Here is a 24,931-nt window from a genome sequence, read left to right on the forward strand (position 1 = left end):
AAGACACAGCGTGATCTATGGGCCTGGAACTCAGAAGCCCAGGATTCTATTTCTGACTTGCTGCACAACCTAGGGCAAGTAATTTCACTCACCTGTGCCTGTTCCTCCTCCCACCCTTTATCTGTCTCATCTGGTTTGACTGTAAGCTCTTCGGGGCGAGGGCCTATCTTACACTGTACAGTGCCCCTCTTTTCTGGGTTTGAGAGTCCACATACAAGGAGGCTTGAAAAGAAGATTGTCAGTGTTGACTTGAGCTGGGGATAGACAAAGCATCTTTTTACAATAGGTTATTTCTGGGATCTAACTGTATATAGTAACATTTTCTGCCTTCATGATTTCAGTCAAGTCTGGGTCCAAAAGGAGCACCCATTCTTGGTTGCTCTCCCCACTCCTAATGAATTAGGCTACTAACCCAATTACGGGTCAAGCCAGCTGAATCTGCCTGTCTTTCTCAGATGTCATCCAGTGCCTTAAAGCTGAAAGATGAAGACCACATACAGTTGGACAGTTTTGGCTTGACTGTCACTGTCTTACGCTATGAGACTTGGGGCACCTAGATTGGTAGATCCCAGCAAATCCACAGATACCCACTTCATATCTATGGATATCCACATCCATGGCTCATTTTTTTGCTGATGCAGATACAAATTCTGGATCTAAAACCCTATAAATTTGTGGCTATCTGCTTTATAGCCCCATATATCCACATCAGCAGATGTGAATATAGATATCTGGGGATCATTTTTGCTAATGTGGGTGCAGATACCAAATTTGTATCCGCACAGGGCTGTATGGATTGGTGATTGTGTTGCCATCTCTACTACTGATTAGGGATGTTTGAGTGTAAATGACTAGCCATTTAACTGATAGGCGGATGCTTATTGGTTAACAGTATGTTATATACTGATACTTTATATACTGCAGAGCCCACAGCACAGGTAACTGTAACTGTTGAGATTTAATACACAATTTTTAACATCCCTACTATTGATGTCTGTGTTCATTTGCCCTGGTTTCCCAGAGGCTGGGAGCTGGTACTTTTACATCAGGAAAGCTAATTTGGTACATTATTGGTCCCCTCTCAGTCTCATCTTTTCCAAACTAAACAAGCCCAATTCCTTCAGCCTTGCCTCATAGTTCATGTTTTCTAGACCTTTAATAATTTTTCTTGCTCTTCTCTGGATCCTCTCCAGTTTCTCCACATCTTTCTTGAAACATGGTGCCCAGATCTGGACACAATACTACAATTGAGGCCTAATCAACAGAGTAGAGCGGAAGAATGACTTCTCATGTCTTGCTCACAGCACTCCTGTTAATGCACCCCAGAATCATGTTTCTTTTTTTGCAACAGTGTGTCACTGTTGACTCCTTTAGCTTGTGGTCCACTCTGACCTTTAGATTCCTTTCTGCTGTACTCCTTCCTAGTTAATCACTTCCCTTTCTGTATATGTGAAACTGATTGTTCCTTCCTAAGTGGAGCGCTTTATATTAGTCCTTATTAAACTTCATTCTATTTGCCTCAGACCATTTCTCCAGTTTGTCCAGATCATTTTGAATTATGATCCTATCCTCCAAAGCACTTGTAACCCCTCTCAGCTTGGTATCATCTGCAAACTTAATAAGAGTACTCTTTATGCCATCATCTAAACTGTTGATGAAGATATTAAACAGAATCGATCCCAAAATACATCCCTGCGGAACCCCACTTGTTATGCCCTTCCAGCATGACTGTGAACCGTTAATAACTACTCTCCGAGAATGACAACAAATGGTCTGGTAGCACTTTATAAATTATAAAGACCATTTGTTGTTTCTTTTCTGTAGCAGACTAACTCGGCTACCCCCTGAAGTCTCAGAGAATGGTTAGCCAGCCAGTTATGCACCCAACTTATAGTAGCCTCATCTAAGTTGTATTTGCCTAGTTTAGTGATAAGAAGGTCATGTGAGACCATATCAAATGCCTTATTAAGGACTAGGTATACCACGTTCATCACTTCTCCCTTATCCACAAGACCTGTTAGCCTATCAAACAAAGCTATCAGATTGGTTTGGCATGATTTGTTCTTTACTATTACTGATGGGTTTCTTCATAAAAACCTCCACTGATAAGAGATTCCACAGCCTACGTAGGCATTTTGTTCTAGTGGTGAACCATCGTGACAGGAAGTTTTTCCTAATGCCTACCCTAAACCCCTTGCTGTAATTTAAACCGCTTACCCTTCCCATGGAGATTAAGAACAATTTTTCACCCTCCTCCTTGGAATATTTTACATACTAGAAATTGTTTTATTCCCCCCTAATCTTCTCTTATCCAGACCAAATAAACCCAAGTTTTTCATCTTCTCTCATAGATAGTTTTTTAGACTTTTAATAATTTTTGTTGCTCTTCTCTGGACTCCTTCAATTTGTCCACATCTTTCCTGAACCATTGTACATAGAACTGGACATAATACTCCAGCTGAGTGAGGCCTTATCAATAAGCATGAAGTAGAGCAGAAGAATTACGTCTTGTGTCTTGCTTACAACACTCCTCCTAGAATGTTCATCTTTGGCAAAAGTTACACTGTTGACTCTTATGTAGCTTGTGATCCAGTGTAACCCCCAGGTCCCTTTCTGCAATACTCTTTGATGCAGTCATTTCTCACTTTGTATGTGTACAACTGCTTGTTCCTTCTTCAGTGGAGTATTTGGCATTTATCCCTATTGAATTTCATTCTCTTCAGATCATTTCTCTAGTTCAGAGATGAGCAATAAGTTTTTTTGGGGGGGCCCACTCCAAGAATTTAGTAAGTGGCCAAGGGCTGCACTCTTCCATGCTATTAATGGAGATTGGGGTGCAGGAAAGAGTGAGATCTGGGAGGGAGTTTGGGTGAAGGAGGCAGTTTTGATGTAGGGGTTTGGAATAGGGATTTGATTAATCAGTTAAGTGAGTAGTGGATGGAATTTCATCCAAATTCATCCAAAGCTCAGTTGGTGGTATGAACAAACACTGTTAAGTGGGCTCTGGAAGTCATTATCTAAATGACTGATGAAGTTATTGAATAGAAGCAGACACAGGACTGATTCCTGAAGGACCCCGCACATTCTGTTCTGTCAGCTAAACACTAAGGCTGCATCTAGACTGGCATGATTTTGCGCAAACTCTTTTAACGGAAAAACTTTTCCGTTAAAAGTATTTGCACAAGAGAGCGTCTATACTGGCAGGTATATTTGCGTCTTTTTGCGCAAAAGCATCCGTGCCAGTGTAGATGCTCTCTTGCGCAAGAAATTAACTTGGCTGTCTACACTGGCCCTCTTGCGCAACAGGGCTTATCCCTGAGCGGGAGTATTTGCACAAGAACCACCGATTTTGTACAGTACAAAGTCAGTGTTCTTGCGCAAATACTCGTGACCAGTATAGACAGGCGGCAAGATTTTGCACAAAAGCGGTCACTTTTGCCAGTCTAGATGCACCCTAAGACTAAGTGAAATTCATACTCTTACTTTACCTGGTGTTGCTTGGGTCCTTCACTCAAATAAGTTTTGTTTTTCTTCATTCAAATCATTGCTTGAGGTGGGGCTAGATTGTAGAAACAGGTGCTGGTAATAGATACTATATTATTTATCAAAACAACTCTAAGCAGAGACTAGATATAAGGAGAGGTTAAAGTTGTATTCTCCACATTAGCATTATTTGCTGCTTCTACTTTTTAACTACTGACCATGCAGCCATAATAAAGTAGGCTAAGATGGCTTTTCTAGAGCCAGCCAGCTATTACAGCAGCATTAATATTATTTTATACTTGTATCAGATACTTTCCATGCACTCCGAAGTGTGAGATTTGTTATTTTACAGATTACACTTAGAATCATAGAATAATAGGACTGGAAGGGACCTCAAGAGGTCATCGAGTCCAGCTCCCCGCCCTCAAGGCAGGACCAAGCTCCGTCTACATCATCCCTGACAGATGTCTATCTAACCTGTTCTTAAATATCTCCAGAGAGGGAGATTCCACCACCTCCCTTGGCAATTTATTCCAATATTTGACCACCCTGACAGTTAGGAATTTTTTCCTAATGTCCAATCTAAACCTCCCCTGCTACACTTTAAGCCCATTACTCCTTGTCCTGTCCTCAGAACCCAAGAGGAACAAATTTTCTCCTTCCTCCTTGTGACACCCTTTTAGATATTTGAAAACCGCTATCATGTCCCCCCTTAATCTTCTTTTTTCCAAACTAAACAAGCCTAGTTCATGAAGCCTCGCTTCATAGGTCATGTTCTCTAAACCTTTAATCATTCTTGTCGCTCTTCTCTGTACCCTTTCCAATTTCTCCACATCTTTCTTGAAATGTGGCGCCCAGAACTGGACACAGTACTCCAGCTGAGGCCTAACGAGCGCAGAGTAGCGCGGCAGAATGACTTCACGAGTTTTGCTTACAACATACCTGTTGATACAACCTAGAATCATATTTGCTTTTTTTGCAACAGCATCACACTGTTGACTCATATTCAACTTGTGGGCCACTATGACCCCTAGATCTCTTTCCGCCATGCTCCTTCCTAGACAGTCGCTTCCTATCTTGTATGTATGGAACTGATTGTTCCTTCCTAAGTGGAGCACTTTGCATTTCTCTTTATTAAACCTCATCCTGTTTACCTCTGACCATTTCTCTAACTTGCTAAGGTCATTTTGAATTATGTCTCTATCCTCCAAAGAAGTCACAACCCCACCCAGTTTGGTATCATCTGCAAACTTAATAAGCGTACTCTCTATCCCAATATCTACATCATTGATGAAGATATTGAACAGTACAGGTCCCAAAACAGACCCTTGAGGAACTCCACTTGTTATCCCTTTCCAGCAGGATTTAGAACCGTTAACAACAACTCTCTGACTACGGTTATCCAGCCAATTATACACCCACCTTATCGTGGCCCTATCTAAGTTATATTTGCCTAGTTTATCAATAAGAATATCATGCGAGACCGTATCAAATGCCTTACTAAAGTCTAGGTATATGACATCCACTGCTTCTCCCTTATCCACAAGGCTCGTTATCTTATCAAAGAAAGCTATCAGATTAATTTGGCATGACTTGTTCTTCACAAACCCATGCTGGCTATTCCCTATCACTTTATTACCTTCCAAGTGTTTGCATACGATTTCCTTAATTACCTGCTCCATTATCTTCCCTGGGACAGACGTTAAACTGACCGGTCTGTAGTTTCCTGGGTTGTTCTTATTCCCCTTTTTATAGATGGGCACAATATTTGCCCTTTTCCAGTCTTCTGGAATCTCCCCTGTCTGCCATGATTTTTCAAAGATCATAGCTAAAGGCTCAGATACCTCCTCTATCAGCTCCTTGAGTATCCTGGGATGCATTTCATCAGGACCTGGTGACTTGCTGACATCTAACTTTCCTAAGTGATTTTTAACTTGTTCTTTGTGTATCCTATCTTCTAAACTTACCCTCTCTCTGCTTGTATTCACTACGTTAGGCACACCTCCAGACTTCTTGGTGAAGACCGAAACAAAGAAGTCATTGAGCATCTCCGCCATTTCCAAGTTCCCTGTTACTGCTTCTCCCTCCTCACTAAGCAGTGGGCCTAACCTGTCCTTGGTCTTCCTCTTCCTTTTAATGTATTTATAAAAGGTCGTCTTGTTTCCCTTTATGCCTGTAGCTAGTTTGATCTCATTTTGTGCCTTTGCCTTTCTAATCTTGCCCCTGCATTCCCGTGTTGCTTGCCTATATTCATCCTTTGTTAGTTGTCCTAGTTTCCATTTTTTATATGACTCCTTTTTTATTTTGAGATCGTGCAAGATCTCCTTGTTAAGCCAAGCTGGTCTTTTGCCATATTTTCTATCTTTCCTACACAGCAGAATTGTTTGCCTTTGGGCCCTTAACAACGTCCCTTTGAAATACTTCCAACTCTCCTCAGTTGTTTTTCCCTTCAGTCTTGCTTCCCATGGGACCTTACCTACAAGTTCTCTGAGCTTATCAAAATCTGCCTTCCTGAAATCCATTACCTCAATTGTGCTGGTCTCCCTTCTACTTTTCCTTAAGATCATGAACTCTATTATTTCATGATCACTGTCCCCCATACTATCTTCCACTTTCAAGTTCTCAACTAGTTCCTCCCTATTTGTTAAAACCAAATCCAGAACAGCTTCTCCTCTGGTAGCTTTTTCAACCTTCTGAAACAGAAAGTTGTCTCCAATGCAGTCCAGAAACGTATTGGATAGCCTGTGCCTCGCTGTGTTAGTTTCCCAACATATGTCTGGATAGTTGAAGTCCCCCATCACCACCAAAACTTGGGCTTTGGATAGTTTTGTTAATTGTTTAAAAAAGGCCTCATCCACCTCTTTCACCTGGCTAGGTGGTCTGTAGTAGACTCCTAGCATGATATCACCCTCGTTTTTTACCCCTTTTAGTTTAACCCAGAGACTCTCTACACAGCTATCTCCTATGTTCATCTCCACTTCAGTCCAAGTGTGTACATTTTTAATATACAAGGCAACCCCTCCTCCCTTTTTTCCTTGTCTGTCCTTCCTGAGCAAGCCGTACCCTTCCATACCAACATTCCAATCATGCGTCCCATCCCACCAGGTTTCTGTAATACCAATGATATCATAGTTGTATTTATTGGTTAGCAATTCCAGTTCTTCCTGCTTATTACCCATACTTCTCGCATTTGTATATAGGCATCTAAGATACTGATTTGATCTTGCCTCCCTGTTGTGCCCTGACCCTCCTTTCTCCTTGCCATTATAGGCCGTAGTCCCCCCCATTTCCAACCCATCTCCCAATCCCGCACATTCAGCACTTACCTGTGGGCTTTGCTCACCTGCCCCCGTCGAACCTAGTTTAAAGCCCTCCTCACAAGGTTAGCCATGGAGCAAGTCAGCAGTTGGATGAAAAAAATAGGAACTCATAGGCTACGTCTAGACTACATCCCTTTTTCGTAAAAGGGATGTAAATTAGATGTATCGCAATTGCTAATGAAGCAGGGATTTAAATCTCCCGTGCTTCATTAGCATAAAAATGGCTGCCACTTTTTTTCCTGCATGGAGCTTTGTCAGAAAAAAGTGCCAGTCTAGACGCTGATCTTGCAGAAAATAAAGCCTTTTCCGAAAGATCCCTTATACCTCTTGGCAAGATCAGCGTCTAGACTGACGCATTTTTCCAACAAAGCTCCATGCGGGGGAAAAAAGCGGCAGCCATTTTTATGCTAATGAAGCACGGGAGATTTAAATCCCTGCTTCATTAGCAATTGCGATACATCTAATTTACATCCCTTTTACGAAAAAGGGATGTAGTCTAGACGTAGCCATACTGATTGTCCTTTGGGGCCTCTGTTTTCATTGTGAGAATTCTGCCTTTGTGGTGCTAGAACTTACTCAGACTTTTATAGATAAGATTCTCATTATTAAAAGGAAGTTTCTGGAGTAGATAATAGCTTGCCCATGTATAGTACCTTTAACTTAAGGAGCTGAAACTGATTTGCAACATTAATTAAGCTTTAAGCCAGAGGGTTCAATGAAAGGAAAGAGGAAAAAATCCTAATTTCCTAGGGAAAATTGTTACATTTAGCGTATTAACAACAGTAACTGGGAATAAAGACTCATCTCTGTGGGTTGCCACTGGTCACTTAACATCATCTCTATGTAGAGTTACAGTGAAAGCTTTGTTATCCAGCATTCATGGGAAATGGAAGTTGCCAGTTAACTGAATGTGCCAGTTGATGTTATTGCTCTGTCCCTGCCCCTTCTGGCATATCGAGCTCAAGGTAAGCTGAGGGGGAAAGAGGCACATGCTGATATCAGCCAGCAGTGCTGGCTGTCAGAAGCCCAGCAATGGACAGCTGGGACTGAGGTGCATACACCTGAAGACACAGCAGTATTGTGGTTGGGGGCAATGCTGATTAAAGGTTTCCATTTTGCGAGCTAGCCCCATGCCTGGGCTGGGAGCTGGCAGCATCTCACACACACCCATCCCTCCCCTCACAAAGGCTGACAGATGACAAAGCTTTCATCTGTACTTATTCCAGTGCCCTTAATGTCAAACTACACAAATATTTCCTCTTGTTTAATGCCCTTATAAAGTGAGACTTTACTCTGAAGACTGTAAAAGTTATCATGGTGGTCCATGTATATTACATTCAGCCAATTTCTTCATCGTTTACTCAATTTACATGTAAGATAGGCCTAACTACACCTGTCCATCCAACTCCATCTAGACTCTGAAAGGGCTTTCCTGCACTAAAAGCAGCAGCAGTAGTAACAATTTTATCATCTAAACTATACTCTTAATTAATCTGTTGGTGTACAAGAGGGAAAAGAATACTATGGAATGCATCAGCACAGCATGACTAACAGAAAAATATCACTATATGCAGCAGACAAGACTCTGGGTACATGCATACGCATAAGAAACTATACTTCAAAATCATTTATTTCCTTTCCCTTTGAAAAAGCAAATTCCTGCCATTCTCCCACCAGCTGCCACTGAAAGTAATGTGACAGTGCCTTCCTTTTATTTAATTTGATGATTTTTCACATAAGCACTAGAAGAGACTTGCTTTCTCTTCCTATAATGATACATAGTGTTACTTTGTGCAACTAAAATCCAGTGAACATTCCTGAACTGATTACTATATCCATCATAAATCAAGGTCTGTGCATACCCAAATTTACAAAGTCTTGCTTAACTCACAACTTTCTTCCTCATAGCCCACAATCCCCTTTCTCTACCACCAGACCACCTCCAACACAGCAGAGAAATGCAACGTTTGGAAGAAATAAATTTTTTGTCTTACATTTTTATTTTTTTAAGTTTGATTTACCATTTTTTTTAACCAAACACAAAAGCAAAGTTCCAAAATATTAACTCAGTGTCCATCAATATGAAACCTGATCAGTTTATTTCTTAAACAAAAAAGAATTGGCTTACAATGATGCAAAGTCAGAACTTCTCTGGAAAAGCCTTCATTTCTTCCTTGATTCTGTTCTCTATGTGCAACATGAAACTGCTGTCTGTGTTCGGAAGATTGTAGCTAACAAAGACCTGTTTTTTAGTCTTCTTGGCTAAAATACAAAACAGTCCTCCGTTACTCATTCCTGTTAGTGCAGGTGGAAGACAAACATTTTATGGAGGAAAAAAAAATGAGACAAGTTTCCTGTTTCACAATACAGATGACCTGGAGGATCCACCAATAATGTAGTAGTATAATCTATATACCTACTCAATTGGGCTTGTTGGTATCAGCGATATTAAAACGTGTTGTTTAGTTTCAGCAGTTACACACAGAGCAGCAGGTGGCTTCCTGGGAGCCAGTGTGCATCCATGAAGGTTAACAGATGAGACCAGGCTCATTAAACATGTACACAGTTACACTTTCATATCCCTAGCTGATACTACATGGCAGGTAAGTCAGTTTTAGCTTAGGACAGTGGTGGGCCATAAGCAAGGGTATCAAAAGTGAGGTGCGTGCTGACTACATACGACACTGACTGCGAGAGCCCTTGGTATCCAATCAAAGTGCTGCTATAGTTCAAGCAGTACATCCAACAGTTAGCAAAACTAGCCTATACCAGGACACCACCTTCGTTACGACAATTGCCATGAAGGAGAGCCACTCGTGGCCCAGTCACTAACCTAGACTGTCCATCACTAAGTAAGGGACTGATTCAAAGTCCACAGTACTTAAGGGAAAGGTTCCCTGCTGGCTTCTGAGCACGCTCTTAAAGACAATGCAGCTCAAGATACATTATGGATTATCATAGAACAGCATTTCCCAAACTATGGCCTGCGGCCCAATACCGGGCCGCAGAAAAAAAATGCCCCTACAGCTCAGGGGTAATACCACTACTGTTCTGACTACTACTGCTCTCATCTGTTATGTATGTAGAGAAGAACATTCAGTTAAGGGTTTCTCTTTCTGGACAATAACACTGCTGTGAGCTACTGAACAGATGTCCCATTTAACTCTAAAGGAGGCTTCATTTCCCTGGTGCGTGAGGAGATTCCTGTGTGCATTTTCCCTTCACATACACCCCTGCAACTGCCTTAAATCTGCAATCTGAGCCAATAATTGGTAGAGTGCTTAGGGATCTTTCTGGCTTAAAAGAACTATAGAAAAGTAGGATGTAAAAGTTTATGCCTGCATGATTCTGCACACATTTGTGCAAGCATTGGTGTGTGCATCTGCAGAGTGCAGGCACATGCACATTAAGCTGTCTAATGCAATGAATGACTATTTAAAAGCGCATATGCAAGTGTTGGGGACAGACAGGGGGACAGATAGACCCACATGAAAAGTTTATTCCTTTCCTATATTGGTCACTTACTAAAACCTGGGTATTGTTTAAATGCAAAGCCCTCATTATGTTTATAGATAATGTTTGTCAGCAGCTGTGCCAGGAGAGTCCAAGTAGTACACTCCCATTACCATCAATGAAACCTAATGTTTTCTTCCTTTCGAACATTCTAATATAGTAGAACCTCAGAGTTACGACCTGACGGGTCAACCACACACATTATTTGGAACTGGAAGTACATAATCAGGCAACAGAAGAGATAGGGGGAAAGCAAATACAGTACTACTAAACTACTGTTAAAATACTAAAAAGTAAAGGTAAAGTTTTTTTAAATTGCAAGTCAAGGAAACATTGTGCTTTTTTCATTTAAGATGGTTAAAGGCAGCATTTCTGTTTGGGGTGTCCTGACTCATTGCAGGCTGGGTTAGAGGGAGGGGGGAAAGCAGGCTGAATGAGGTGTGGTGTGTGTGTGTGTTAGGAGGATGTTTGCATGATTGTATTTCAAACAAAGTTTCCATAGGTGTTAAGCTAAGAACAAAGAAGATTCTTTTAACAGAATTTTTTTTGGAGTGTTGCACACATCTAAAACTCAGGACTTAATGATTTTTTTAAAATCCTGTGTTAAAAATTAATACATGGTAATGTATTGCATTAAGGCCAGATCTTTGTACGTGGTAGAGTTCTGGCTTTTATGAGTTAGCAGTAGCAAGTACCAGGTGTGATGCTAGTTTTGTAGGATGAAACCTTATTTGCAAGATCTTTGAAACATGCATCTGTCTACAAACCATGAAGCTATGTGTTAATTTGTTCTGAGGCTTTTACTTCCTCTAGTGGAAGAAGGCTAATTTCCTATCTTTGTAGTCACTAAGCAGCTAGACACTGCAGCTAGACACAGGTATCTTGTTTCAATATATTTTCTTCAACACATATGCACTGCTTAAAAAGTGTGAGAGAGAGAGAGACATCAATCGATCCACACACTACCTCAATATTGGTGTTGAACATAAGAAATTTCAACCTACCCAAAAGAAAATTCAACCCACCCAAGGATAGAAAATGTTAAGAGGGAACACTGGTCATGACTCACAATTTGAGAACCGCTGCTTTAACACAATGCAAGCTTCAAGCACAGTCAGCCAATATTTAAGCACGTCTGCATGAGACAAACATATGCCTCTTCTTGAGAAGTCAGGCAGCATTACTTGCGGTGACAGCAAAGGTGTTTCATTCCCAAATATGTGAGGAAAAAGCCAAAACAACCAAATAATTTAAAGAGGATTTCCAAAAAATCTCTGAACCATTCATAAACGCACCTAGTCGCTGGGCTAGAGAATTTGACGTGGTATCAGAGGCATCTCCCAGGAGTGAAGTAGACACTGGAATAGAGTCCTGAAAAGAAAGCAAAAAAAATCAGTTGCTCATTCTGTACTAAAATTAGCTATTTTTCCTCTGATGAGATGGCTACAAATAAGACAAAACAATTTGTCTGTTTACATTTTTTAAAGGAATCCCAAAAGACTTACATTTCCTATAATTATTTGAGTAGCTATATGCTAGCATGTTCAAAGTGAAATTCAATATGTAAAAAAAACAACCAAAACACCTGGGCACCTGCCTAAATGCTCAGCTAACAGGGAACACTAGCACCCACTCCCAGCTATGGCTCCAGTCTGGGATGTTGAGGGGTATGGACAGGGTAAAGGGGGAGATGAGTCGTAACTCAGCACTCCCACCCTAAAAATTGTTCCAGCTGAACCCAGCCCTAAATTTTACGTGCAGATCAGGCCTGGGTAAAATTTAGGAACTTAAATTCCATAACTTCCAGTTAGACATAGTTTTAATAATGGGATATAGTTGCTACATGATTAAATGCTTTTGAAAATTTTACCCACTAAACAACCAAAAAACAACCAAAACACACATCCTTTGTTATATAAAGATGGTGGAAGAAAGTTTCAAAAGTGTCAAATTACAAATGAATTTGTAATTACACTGACTTGTAGTCCCAAATCCCTGAGGCACTTTTGAAAATCTCCAGTGTCTACATTTTTTATAGTGTAGTCATTAAAACAGTCTTTAATTACACACACATGCTATTTCACAAATGAAATATATAATTTTCCTACATCACTTTTAAAGAAAAATTCCATAACCTGGAAATACCTGAGTAGATACCACTTAAATATCCTGTTCCATATAAAAATCCAATTGTACACTCTGAGAAGGAAAGAAGTAAGTTTCACTGAGACTACTCATACAGTTGAGTATTACTTATTGAACAGTGCACAACTGTGCTTTCATTGAGGCATGGGTTTCTATGACGCCTGTGTCACTGAACAAACATTGCCTTATAAAAAACTTTATAAGACTATGATCCTATTCTTGACTGTTTATCTGGGACAGGGTAAGCAATAAAACAGCAGAGGTTCACCAGGATTAGCCCCTGCTACTATATTTACCTGCACCTCCTCAAGGACTGGCAATTGCTACTTCCATTGGCTGGGAATAGTGATCTCTGGCCAATGAGAGCTATGATTCCCTCTGTACCTGCGGAGGCCCAAGTAAATATGGCAGTATGGGGGCCCGCCAGAGGCTAACCCTGGCAGACCAGATTCAGCCCGCAGGCCAGTATTTGCCCACCCCGATCTTGGATGTTGAGTATCTTCAACTCTGTGCCTGTTTTCACCATCTATAAAAAGGGGATAATTATACTTACTTTCTTCTGTAAAGTTCTATGAGATGTACAGAGTAAAAGTGATCTAATATAGCACCCACTGAAGTCAATGGAAGACTTTGAATTGACGTCAGCAGTTTGACCTGACCTCTAAGATGCAAGTATCGTGCTAATACATGAGGCCAATTTTCTGACAAATGTTATCCACTTCTCTGCCAAAGTATTTACTTCTACCCTCCATTGATTTGACAAAATGCTACAATGAAAGAAAATATTCCCCCTCCCTCCATATAAACTCTTCTAGTCCTGAAAAGCTGCCCATTTGTTCATCCTAAAAATTCAACTCCTGAGATGAAAGTTCACCAAAAGTATAAATCACAGAAAAAGGGTTCAAATAGAAATGCTTGAGCAGTGTGTAGACTTGAAAAATTAATAGTGGGTAAAATTTTGAAAAGCATTTAATCATGTAGCAACTATATCCCATTATTAAAACTATGTCTAACTGGAAGTCATGGAATTTAAGTTCCTAAATTTTACCCAGGCCTGATCTGCACGTAAAATTTAGGGCTGGGTTCAGCTGGAACAATTTTTAGGGTGGGAGTGCTGAGTTACGACTCATCTCCCCCTTTACCCTGTCCATACCCCTCAACACCCCAGACTGGAGCCATAGCTGGGAGTGGGTGCTAGCGTTCCCTGTTAGCTGAGCATTTAGGCAGGTGCCCAGGATAAATTCAAATACCACCCAGCTGATTAGCAGAGCACACACTGCCTCCCACAGTCAGCAGCATGGGTTTCTACTGATGGTGCACATCTGCACATGCCTTGGTGCGCATAACAAAATGTATCCTGCACACAGATGGAACAAATGTTTACAGGGAACATTGATGGCTGCAGAGCCCCAGGTGTGGGGCTGACAGTAAGGACCTTGTGCCTGCAGTGAAGCCTCCAGGCCTGCACCTCTAGTGACAATAAAACCCCCAGCATCCAGGACCTCAGGGCCACCAACAGAGCCCATGGGACCAGCAACCAGAATCCACACAAACAGTAGAACTAGCAGATGCAACCCCCCTGGAGCTGGCCGCCAACACCCCAGGTAGCAGTGGGTGTAGGCTAAGCCTCTAAGATGGGACATAAAATGGGAGGGGGGGAGCTGGGTTGGGTTAGGGTACCCCCCCATTGGGGGAGAGGGATAGCTCAGTGGTTTGAGCATTTGCCTGTTAAACCCAGGGTTGTAAATTCAATCCTTGTGGAGGTGATTTGGGGCAAAAATTCATCAGGAATGATACTTGGTCCTGCTGTGAAGGCAGGGGACTGGACTTTATGACCTTTCAAGGTCCCTTCCAGTTCTAGGAGATTGGCAATCTCCATTAATTTAATTTAAATTTAATTACTTTCCCTGCCTATGGCTACACTACAAAGTTAGGTTGGCTGGACTTAATTACAAGGCACAAGCCATTAGGTCTAGGTATTGTCGCTCAGAAAGGTGGATTTAATACAGCCACATAAGCACCCCTCTTACAGAAGTATTAAGTGGCTAAGCAGCAGCAGTTTCAGGTGGGAAACGATGTCTCAATACTTGGAATAGTGATAGAGATGCAGCCGTGTTAGTCTGGGGTAGCTGAAGCAAAATGCAGGACAATGTAGCACTTTAAAGACCAACAAGATGGTTTATTAGACGATGAGCTTTCGTGGGCCAGACCCACTTCCTCAGATCAAGTAGTGGAAGAAAGTAGTCACAACCATATATACCAAAGGATACAATTTAAAAAAATGAACAAATATGAAAAGGACAAATCACATTGCAGAACAGGAGGGGGATACTCGGAGGAAGTATCTGAGGAAGTGGGTCTGGCCCACGAAAGCTCATCATCTAATAAACCATCTTGTTAGTCTTTAAAGTGCTACATAGTCCTGTATTTTACTTGGAGGAAGGGCTGTCTACACCCCCGCTGCTACTGCTTCAATCCTAGTTGTGTCTACACTGTGCATGCAAGTTAGGCCAGCCCAGCCCCCAACAGACAGGCACAACTGGGCCAACAGGGCAAGTCGTCTTACGGGCGGAGCTGCTACCTCTGGAGGGGGCGGATGTACAGGGCTGGCCGGGTCCCCCCCGCCGCGGGCCTGTGCCGCGGGCCTGTGCCGCTGGGCCACTTCGGCCCTCCAGCCGGGCTGCATCTAGACCCTCCGCGCGACCGTCTCCCTCGAGCGGGGCCGGGCACTCACGTGGGGGCTGCACATGGCCACGGCCAGGCTGCGCAGCGCGGGCTCCGCCCCCACCCAGAGGAAGAGCGAGTCCCGCAGCCGCATGACGTGGAAGTGCGCGAGCTGCTCGCCCGCGCGCCCGCTGAAGTCGTGCAGGGAAATCCCGGGCGTGGCGGCTCCCTCCGGCGCGTGGCGCGGGGACCCCCCCTGGATCCCCTCGCGCCGCTGCTTCTCCTCCATCCGCCTCGCGCCTGGCCACGCCCGCTGCTGCCAGCCCGGAGCAAACGATCCCCGAGCGCATTGGTCCGCGTTTCGCACGTGCCGCGCCCTGGGGCGGCGCTCCACCCCCAGACCTGCCCTGTGCCTGCGTCCCGCTTGTTCCCGTCTGCCCCCGCGCTCAGCCTTCAGCCCGGCTCCTGGCCCCGCCCCCCTGAGAGCCCCTTGTCCCTGATCTGGTTTTGAGGGGGTAGCTGGGAGGCTCAGGCGGCTCTCAGACCTGGCTGCCTGCTTGCAACCCCCACTTCTCCTTTGGGCCACTGGGTTTTCAGACTGTTTCTTTTATGACCCAGTTGAAGAAAAATGTTCCTGCCCCTGACCCAACATAATTGGATTAGAGTGTGGGCTCCAGAGTGGGGTTGAGGAAGAGAGATTTGGGGTGAAGGAGGAAGCTCCGGGTTGGGGGGGGGGGGAAATCAGGGCCAGGGCACTCAACCTTTTTTCATTTGCAACCCCAGAGCTGGGAAAATTTGCACCAAAACCAAAAAAACCACTGGGAACATTTTGTTGCAGCCCCTTTAATTTAAAGCACCGGTCCACTCCTCTATCCCCGCCACATATTCCTTGGCTACGTCTAGACTGGCATGATTTTCCGCAAATGCTTTTAACGGAAAAGTTTTTCCGTTAAAAGCATTTGCAGAAAAGAGCGTCTAGATTGGCATGGATGCTTTTCCGCAAAAGCACTTTTTGCAGAAAAGCATCCGTGCCAATCTAGATGCGGTTTTGCGCAAGAAAGCCCCAATCGCCATTTTCACCATTGGGGCTTTTTTGCACAAAACAGTTTTTAGCTGTCTACACTGTCCCTCTTGCGCAAAAACATTTCTGGAAAAGGGCTTTTGCCCGAACGGGAACGTCAAAGCATTTGCGCAAGAAGCACTGATTTCGGACAGTAGAACGTCAGTGCTTTTGCGCAAAATCAAGCGGCCAGTGTAGACAGCTGCCAAGTTTTTGCGCCAAAGCAGTTGCTTTTACGGAAAAACTTGCCAGTCTAGACACAGCCCTTGGGTTCCAAGCTGGAAAACAAAATACCGGCTGACCTAGATCAAAGCACTGCGACCCCTCCAGGAAAACGACAGCAACCCCCTTGGGGGTTGCGACCTACAGGTTGTGCACCGCTGCCATAGACCATGCTGTGCCCCCAAAGCAGGTTCCCTGCTAAAGCAAGCGTGCAGCTAATGCTCAGGGCAAGGACAGTATGCGGAACCCTGTGTGGTCTCACCCCTCCCCCACCTAGGTGCCAGACCTGCTGGCTGCTTCTGGAGCATAGCACAATCTGAGAGACAGGCAGGTAGCATGCCGCAGCACACACACTCCCCAATCACCTGATCCCCCTGTAGCTACAAGACCTACCACCTGACATTCTATGACTCAGTACTGGGTCACAATCCATGATTTGAAAATCACTGCCTTAAGGCACAGGCTTTGGTGTGCAGCTGGCCAGACATGATGGCGACTATCCCAGTAGTGCATTGTACTGTATCCCACCTACAGTAGAGGGGGGGAGTGTACACTTAACGGTGGTGCTCCTGTGTCCTTCCCCTTACTTCCACATCCATCACTTTGGGTGAGATCTAGTTTAGGCTTAGGGCTATGCCATCACCCCCTCCCCCCACCTTCCTGCAGTCACATAAGCATGTGACAAGCTCAGCTTTCTTTCCGTGCTTGAGAAGTGAAACTTGAAAATGTGGCCAGTGCAGCTGCTGTCTGGCTGAGTCAGCAGACAGTCTGACACAATAGCTCAGAAATACAAACTATTCCATGCATCTCATCGGGACGGGGTGGGGGTGGGGATAATGCTAGACACACTGCTCTGAAAAACTCCATCAATGCCACCCATCCTAGGATTTGGTATCTGGTAAGCTACATGTGGTGGCCTAGCTCACTCACCCAGGAAGACTTAATGCTTGCTGCTCCAGAGGGAAGGTGGGTTCCTCGTTCCACTGCTGAGATAAAGAGTCACTCCAAATGGGGGAAGGCTACTGCAGGCCCAATCTCATAGTGTGCTTAGGGAACTATATTGCGTATACTTGATCTCCCCTTCAGGATGCTCTTATGGATAATCATAAATAGTATCAGTATTTTTTAGCCATAGAGCTCAAAGCATTTTACAAGGGATAGTAAGCATGATTATACCCTCTTTACAGATGGGGAAACTCAGGTCTAGAGAGTTTAAAGGTTTGCGTTGTCGAGTTGCTATGCAACCAGAACTATTCTAAGTCAATTGTGGGAACTCTACACCTTTGAGAATCTGTTCTCATTTGAGGAGTCTTAATATGGATGTAAGAGGTATCCACATTTGAAAATGTTACTTCTTCTGTAGAAAGACTGTTCAGTCCATTACTCTAGGCTAGGAATACACAAAGTTACTATGTACAAATATTGAAAGCAAAGATGTGTTGTATGGTATTATTTAAAGGAGAACTGTGAAAGTGTGGCTGTGGAAATAATCATGTAGCCATCACTACATACTTGCTTCAATGCAGAAGTAGGATTTGAACCAGAAAGAAACATTTGATATTTTTAAACATTTGAAGCTAACAGGCAGCTTGAATTTTAAATCTCTACTATTGAAATATATGGGATGATAAACACAGAAAATATTTCACAGAAGCGCTTCTAAATAGGTGTTTCCAAAATTTCCAATCAGGCAGAAAACACAACAGAGAGAATTCTGACAAAAGTTGCAGTTGTGGCTGCAATCCACCAGATGGCACAGTAAATTGGCAAGATGATATACCAAAGCTAGAGATAAACAGATACAGCTGGCTATAATGAATTACACCTTTTGCATGTGCCCCAGGCTCTGCAGAGCCATAGCCTAATTCTGAACTATACAGTGTGGGAGTGTTTGCCAGTATGCTATCCCCTACTGGAAATCTGTGGGAATATAATGTCGACACTGTGTCTTTAGTCAAGTCTGTGGATAGCAAGTGTAACTTTTCTGACAGGTAGCGCCGGCAGCAGCCAGGGCCAGGTTCAATATCTAGGGGTTCCTTTTCATCCATCTCACACAGAACTGGCGCGAGCCTCCTCCAAGTAGCCTAGGAAATTCACACACATCTGGGAACCTCTGAGAGGCAATGCTTCCCCACTCACAAGAACAGAGTCTGAGCATAGAAAATAAACTTTTAATGAGAGAGGGAGAGAAGTAACATGGCATTAACTTGGGAAAATATCACAAACAGAGTTCATAACCAAACCACGAGTAACCGTCTCACCTTAAATGGATTGAGCAATGTCCTTTGCCTCTCAGGCTTACAAGTCCAGCAATGTAAGTGTCCCATTCACATGCCCAAACTTTCTCCATACCCCACTCACAGTTGCTGCTCTTGGTCAGGGCAGACCTGAGCTCAGAGGTGATTTTCAGAGCTCACCTCCCACCCTTGGGGGTTGGGGATAGGAGGCATCTCACCCACTCTGTTGGCTACTCGCCACTGCTCCTGCCAGCCACCCCACTGGCCACCTGCCACTACTCCTACCAGCCGCCCGCTGGCTGCTCCCGCTATTCCTACTGGCTCCCTGCTGGCTGCTCCTGCCAGCCTCCCTGCTGGCTGCCTGCTCCTGCCAGCCACCCTGCTGACCACCTGCCACTTTTCCTACCAGGCGCCTGCCTGCTGGCCGCTTGCTCCTGCCAGCTGCTGCTTCCACGATGGGTCTGGGTCTGGCTCTGGGCCAAACTAGTGATTTCAGCTCTTTGTCAGTCTCTTAGTGATTGCAGCTCTTGGTCCACCACCTTGGTTGGCCAAAAGATTCCAGCTCCCACTTGAATAATATTTCAAAATAACAAAGAGACTCCTTTTGGAGTCTGTTTTACGTCTATCCTTAGAACGGGGTGGGAGGGGGGAAAGAGAGAGAGACAGGTTGAACCAGTCTTATACCTCATATCTGGAGGACATGGAGCTTGTTGGTTCAAGCTCCTTCACCTCATTCCAATCCACTTGAGTCTGGAAGGGGAAAGCGTGTCCATCCAAGACTCTTTATAATGACAGTGTCTCTCCTGCAAGCACTGGTGTAATATTTTATAATTCCTGCATTTAGGGTTAACATGGTTTGTGACCCCACTCCAGCGAAATTAGTTATAATACACAACATTCCATTCCAACAATTGACCATCCATCAGGCTGATAGCACTAGCTGAACTGGATTTACATAACCACACCCTGGATTCCGCTCCCATCCCAGCATGAGCTGTATTTACATATCAACAGTTGATTATCTTGCAGAGCTAAATGACTGAATTACCATAACCACACCCAGGTCTCCCTTCCCCTTTCAGCTGGCTGCATTGGAAGCAGTGGTTCAGACCCTGCTTACACAAGTTAACTCAGTTGGAGGCTACTGATATTTGCTGAAGTGTCTGAAAAAGTGCATTCCTAAAGGCAGGGGCTGCTTTGAGGTTGACCACTCTGTCCTCCTCTTTCAACTTTCAAGGTACAGCAAGGATATTTGCTTCCCAGTCCTTCATAAGATAGCTCTTTCTTAGCTATGATCCTGACAACAATTGATGTAATCTACAGGTACCTGTCTGCTCTACTTGGAGCTTTGGTGTTCCCGTTGTATAGAAGGCTGAGGAATTTTAAAATCTGAATGTAGTGATATATTAGTTTAAACAGACTGATAATCTCTCCTAGAGTTAGCTGGCAAGCAAGAATCCATTATAATGATAATTTTTCACCATTCAGCTCCCATCTGTCTCTGGAAATCTTCTATATTTCCAAATTTTAAAGCTAAACTTTCAGGTTGAGGCAGAATTTTTTCACCATTCCAATTTTAGGAAAATTCATAAATGATGTTGAAAGTTTACAACCCTTAGAGATAATTCATTTCTGAAATGTGACAAAAGAACCAGATCCTCAACACTCCCAAGTTGTTATTCTGCTACATCATGGTTGAGTCTACCCAGGCATGGAACTCCTCTGCTTCTCTAAAGCTGACATAGCACTCTGTGGGCATGTCTACACTACAAACAAGATTACCCTCCAGAGGTTGATCTTCTAGTGCAGGGCTGGCCAACCTGCAGCTTGTGAGCTGCATGCAGCTCTTCAAAAAATTGTGGCTCCTGCACCCATAGCTCACGGCTCTTAAAGGGGCAGCGTGTTTCTGTCTGAAAGAGACAGAGCCGGAGTTGTGGTGTCCCGTGCAGACTTCAAAATGGCCACTATCAAAGGGCAATGCCAGCTCTGCTCTTAAAAGGGCAACCTGTTGTTTGACCAAATGCAGCCGCCAGGGCTCAACAACTTTTTTCTCTTGGCTCTTTGTGCTGTATCTACCACTATTTTGGCTCTTTGTCTGTAATGGGTTGGTCACCCCGTTCTAGTGTTTGATTTAGTGGGTCTAATGTAGATCCCTAAATCAAATATCAAGGGCAGCCCTTTCCGATCTCCAGTACTCCTTGTTCTGTTTCCATCAGCCTCCCATAGGAGATGGCCGTGGCTCAGCTTAAAGTAAGCCGAATCCAGCTATGCATTTTGCATAGTTGAATGGCATACCTTAAGCCAACCTGCCTGGGCTAGTGTAGAACAGGCCTGTCTGGCTAACAGTCTCACATCTCAGCATTGGGGAGGGCAGGGGCAAGGTCAAGTATGTTCCCTTGGATGTCTCCACCAGCATAATGGTTCATTGCAAGCTAACGCTGGTCAAGACCATAGCAGCCTCAGGGTACGTCTACACTATAGCACTAATTCGAACTAACTTAGTTCGAATTAGTTAATTTGAACTAAGCTAATTTGAATTAGCACATCTAGACTTAAAAACTAGTTCGAATTAGCGTTTTGCTACTTCGAACTAGCATGTCCACACTGAGTGGACCCTGAACCGAGGTTAAGGATGGCCGGAAGCAGTGCCGGCAGGGCATCAGATTAGGACTTAGAGTGTGGAGCTGCTGCCTCAGGCTAGCCGAGGGCTGTGCTTAAAGGGACCCGACCCCCACCCCAGACAGACAGTTCTCAGGGGTTCCCCGCTTGCAAAGCAGTCCTGGCTTAGAGTGCCCTGGGTGCCCACACTCGGCAAATCACAGCCCGGCTGCACTTGCTGCAGGCTGCCATCTGGGGGGGGGGTCAATCAAGGGGCTTCAGGAGAGTTTCCACCCCGAGGAGCTCGCAGAGCCAGCCCAGTCCTCCCCATCGGGGGCTCATACCCCATTCCTCACTCACCTCCTTCCACTTACCCCTCCCTAGCCCCCCTTCCTGCTGTATAAAATAAAGGACACGTGTGTTCAAAAATAGAAACTCTCTTTATTGAACAAAACTGGGGGAGACTGGGAAAAGAAGGTGGGAGAGGGGAAGAGAGAGGGTGGGAGAGGGGAGGGCAACTAAAATGATCAGGGGTTTGGAACAGGTCCCATATGAAGAGAGGCTAAAAAGACTGGGACTTCTCAGCTTAGAAAAGAGGAAACTGAGGGGGGATATGATAGAGGTCTATAAAATCATGAGTGGTGTGGAGAGGGTGCATAAAGAAAAGTTCTTCATTAGTTCCCATAATAGAAGGACTAAAGGACACCAAATGAAATGAATGGGTAGCAGGCTTCAAACTAACAACAGAAAGTTCTTCTTCACAAAGCAAATAGTCAACCTGTGGAACTCCTTGCTGCAGGAGGCTGTGAAGGCTAGAACTAGAACAGAGTTTAAAGAGAAGTTAGATCAAGTCATGGAGGTTGGGTCCATGGTGTGGTATTAGCCAGGGGGTAGGAATGGTGTCCCTGGCCTCTGTTTGTGGAAGGCTGGAGATGGATGGCACAAGACAAATGGCTTTGTCATTGTCTTCAGTCCATCCCCTCCAGGGTCCCTAGTGTTGGCCACTGTCGGCAGACAGGCTACTGGGCTAGATGGACCTTTGGTCTGACCCAGTACGGCCATTCTAAGCTCAGGGCTCAGGGTCGGGGGTCTCAGTGGACCACCTTGATTTTCATGCCAACCTGCTCCTGGGTGGCCAGGCTGGCAGCTCTCCTGCCCTAGACGGCCACTTTCTTGTGCCTAGTGCGGAGGTCATGGATGAGGTCCACGATGTCCGCACTAGACCAGGCGGACGCCCGCCTCTTGCCGACGTGGGCAGGCTCCCGGGAGCCGCCAGCCTGGTCCCGGGAAGAGGCGGAGGGCTGGGTGGCAGCGGGTGGCCGGCTCGAGCCGTGCCAGGTGCAGGGTCTGCTGGCTGGGTGCTGGCAGGCTTGCACCTGGCACGGGCACCGTAGCCAGCCCGTGCCCCTTTAAGGGCTCCGGGGCCAGAAGGGGGGCATACGAGTTTCCCTGGTGGTGCCCAGAGTGGCCACCAGGGCAAGCTGGGGAGGGCTAGCCTCCCACTAGTTCGAATTAAGTGGCTACACAGCCCTTAATTCGAACTACCGTATATTCCGGCGTACAAGACGACCTCTGATGTTAAAAAACATCCCCCAAAAATCGGGGGTCGTCTTGTACGCCGGTATACATCCCAGGCACGCCTGGGATGCCCCGCCGTCGGAGCCCCTCCGCGGCTTTCAAAGCCGCGGAGGGGCTCCGGTGGGGGGGCAGCCCATGCGCGCCTGGGATGCCCCGCCGCCGGCTTCCCCCGAGGCTTTGAAAGCCGCGGAGGGGCTCCGGCAGGGGGGCAGCCCATGCGCGCCTGGGATACCCCGCCGCCGGCTTCCCCCGAGGCTTTCAAAGCTGCTGCGGCTTTGCTCCCGGTGCCTCTGGTCTGCTGGGGACCATCTCCAGCAGACCAGGGACACCGGGAGCAAAGGAGGCGGAGGGGCGCTGGGGTATAAGATGAAACCCTATCTTTTAATTAAAAAGATAGGGGGTCGTCTTATACGCCCAGTCGCCCTATACGCCGGAAAATACGGTAGTTAATTCGAACTAGGCGTTAGTCCTCATAGAATGAGGTTTACCTAGTTCGAATTAAGCGCACCGCAAGTTCGAATTAAGTTCGAACTAGCAGTTTGCATATGTAGCGCCTATCAAAGTTAATTCGAACTAACGTCTGTTAGTTCGAATTAACTTTGTAGTGTAGACATACCCTCAGGGATAAAAAGGCTGGCTCTGGTATCCCAGAAAAACCCTGTAGTCGTGACATAGCCCCAGACTGTAGCTCGGAGAAGATTATATCTGAGACAAATTTTGAAGCCAATCTTGGAAGGCTGAGTTACTGACGTCCAATCTTGTGAGATGGTGAGCACCTTCCAATATCAAGCGTTTTGTGACTGTAAAGAGGTGATGCAAGCAGGGTGACTGCACCCCGGAAAAACTCCGTAGTCTAGACATAGCCTAAATCTTGTAGGAATTAATGCTGCTGCAGCCTGTACTGAAACAATAATATTTTGGGCTGTGTTCAGCAATGTCTTGTATTTTTTAGTGTTAGCCCTGGGACGTGGAAGATTATAATAGCAAGGATACACGGCTCCCTCCATGCTCACACACACACTGGAACATAAGTGCTGATGCTGTCTGTCCACTCACAAAGCATCTTCCAGGTATTGTGGAAGCACTTGAATGTGCTTTTGAATTAAACTTGACACATGAAGCTCAATCAATCACAAGTAGAAGTACTGAAAAGTTACTTCAGCTCATTTTTATGTCTTTTGATGGCTACAATGTTCTTTCAAGTATGGAGGACAGAAACAAGATTTTACAAGCCAAAGGAATCTCTCATGGATCAGAAGTAGCTCTCATTGCTGATACTATTGAAGACATAAAACATCTTAGAGATCACTGTCCCAAAATTCTACAGGAAGGAAGTTTTGTAGATGTAGCAAAGGCATGGGAATTTTGGCATAATTGCAAAAGGCGAGAGGAATGAAACTGAAAAGATTTCACAATGAGACATCTAAGATTGAAGAATCATGTTCTAACATCTCTGAAAATGAACCAGCGTCTTTTATCAGAAGGAATGGTTTCAATGAAACTTTGGATAATGGCATATGCAAATTAGAGCACAGATTCAAAGAAACAAATAACATTTGTTTTACATTCATTTCTGTCCTAAAATATGTGACACTAGTGCCTGAGGAACTGGAAGAAGTTTCTAAATGTCTGCTTCACCAGTATCCTACAGATCTTTCTGAGAATTTTCCCTGTGAAATGTTGCACCTAAAAAATCTCTTCAAGTCTACTTTTGGGAATGAATATAAACTATCCCCATTTACCTTATTAAATGAGATTTTAAAAAAACAACTCATTTTCAGTGAAGTATGTAGAGCCTATGGATTTTTTACACCCTGCCAGTGACTGTAGCAGAAGCTGAAAGAAGTTTCAGCACGTGAGTACTCATCAAAACTGCAGGTGTTCTAGAATAGGGAAAGGACGGTTAAGCCAGTTAACTTTCTTGTCTTTCAGAATGAACTTGCAAGAGAAATTGACTTGGGTGGCAGGAGTGAATTAATGATTTTGCAAAGAAAAGGTCCAAAAAAATAAAGCTTTAAAGTTAATTGGCCTTAAATATAAATATCTTTATAATTACCAAATAGTTACAAAATAGCCAGCCAACCTGTAGGACTCTCAGGCTGGGTGTTATG

General features: G+C 44.5%; 1 protein-coding gene across 4 annotated transcripts in view; it reads right to left on the bottom strand.

The window, feature by feature from the left end:
* PSMG4 (proteasome assembly chaperone 4) overlaps positions 1-15,490 on the bottom strand; it is a 28,481-nt gene extending 12,991 nt beyond the window's left edge. For 2 of the 4 annotated variants that reach the window (XR_012901684.1, XR_012901683.1), the window contains exons 1-3: positions 15,196-15,490; positions 11,612-11,687; positions 8,932-9,065 (exon numbers count right to left, since the gene is read on the bottom strand). Coding sequence is in view for 1 of the 4 variants with exons in the window: in XM_006138818.3 (XP_006138880.2) it covers positions 8,944-9,065; positions 11,612-11,687; positions 15,196-15,414 (417 nt within the window). In the remaining 3 variants the exon portion in view is untranslated. Of the gene's footprint in view, positions 1-92; positions 255-8,879; positions 9,066-11,611; positions 11,688-15,195 lie in introns of those variants that run through there. The other 2 variants (XR_012901685.1, XM_006138818.3) reach the window with 2 other exon arrangements.
* Between the last annotated feature and the right edge of the window lie 9,441 nt (positions 15,491-24,931).

Source organism: Pelodiscus sinensis, chromosome 2 (genome assembly GCF_049634645.1).
Source record: "Pelodiscus sinensis isolate JC-2024 chromosome 2, ASM4963464v1, whole genome shotgun sequence".
NCBI classification, from domain to species: domain Eukaryota; kingdom Metazoa; phylum Chordata; order Testudines; family Trionychidae; genus Pelodiscus; species Pelodiscus sinensis.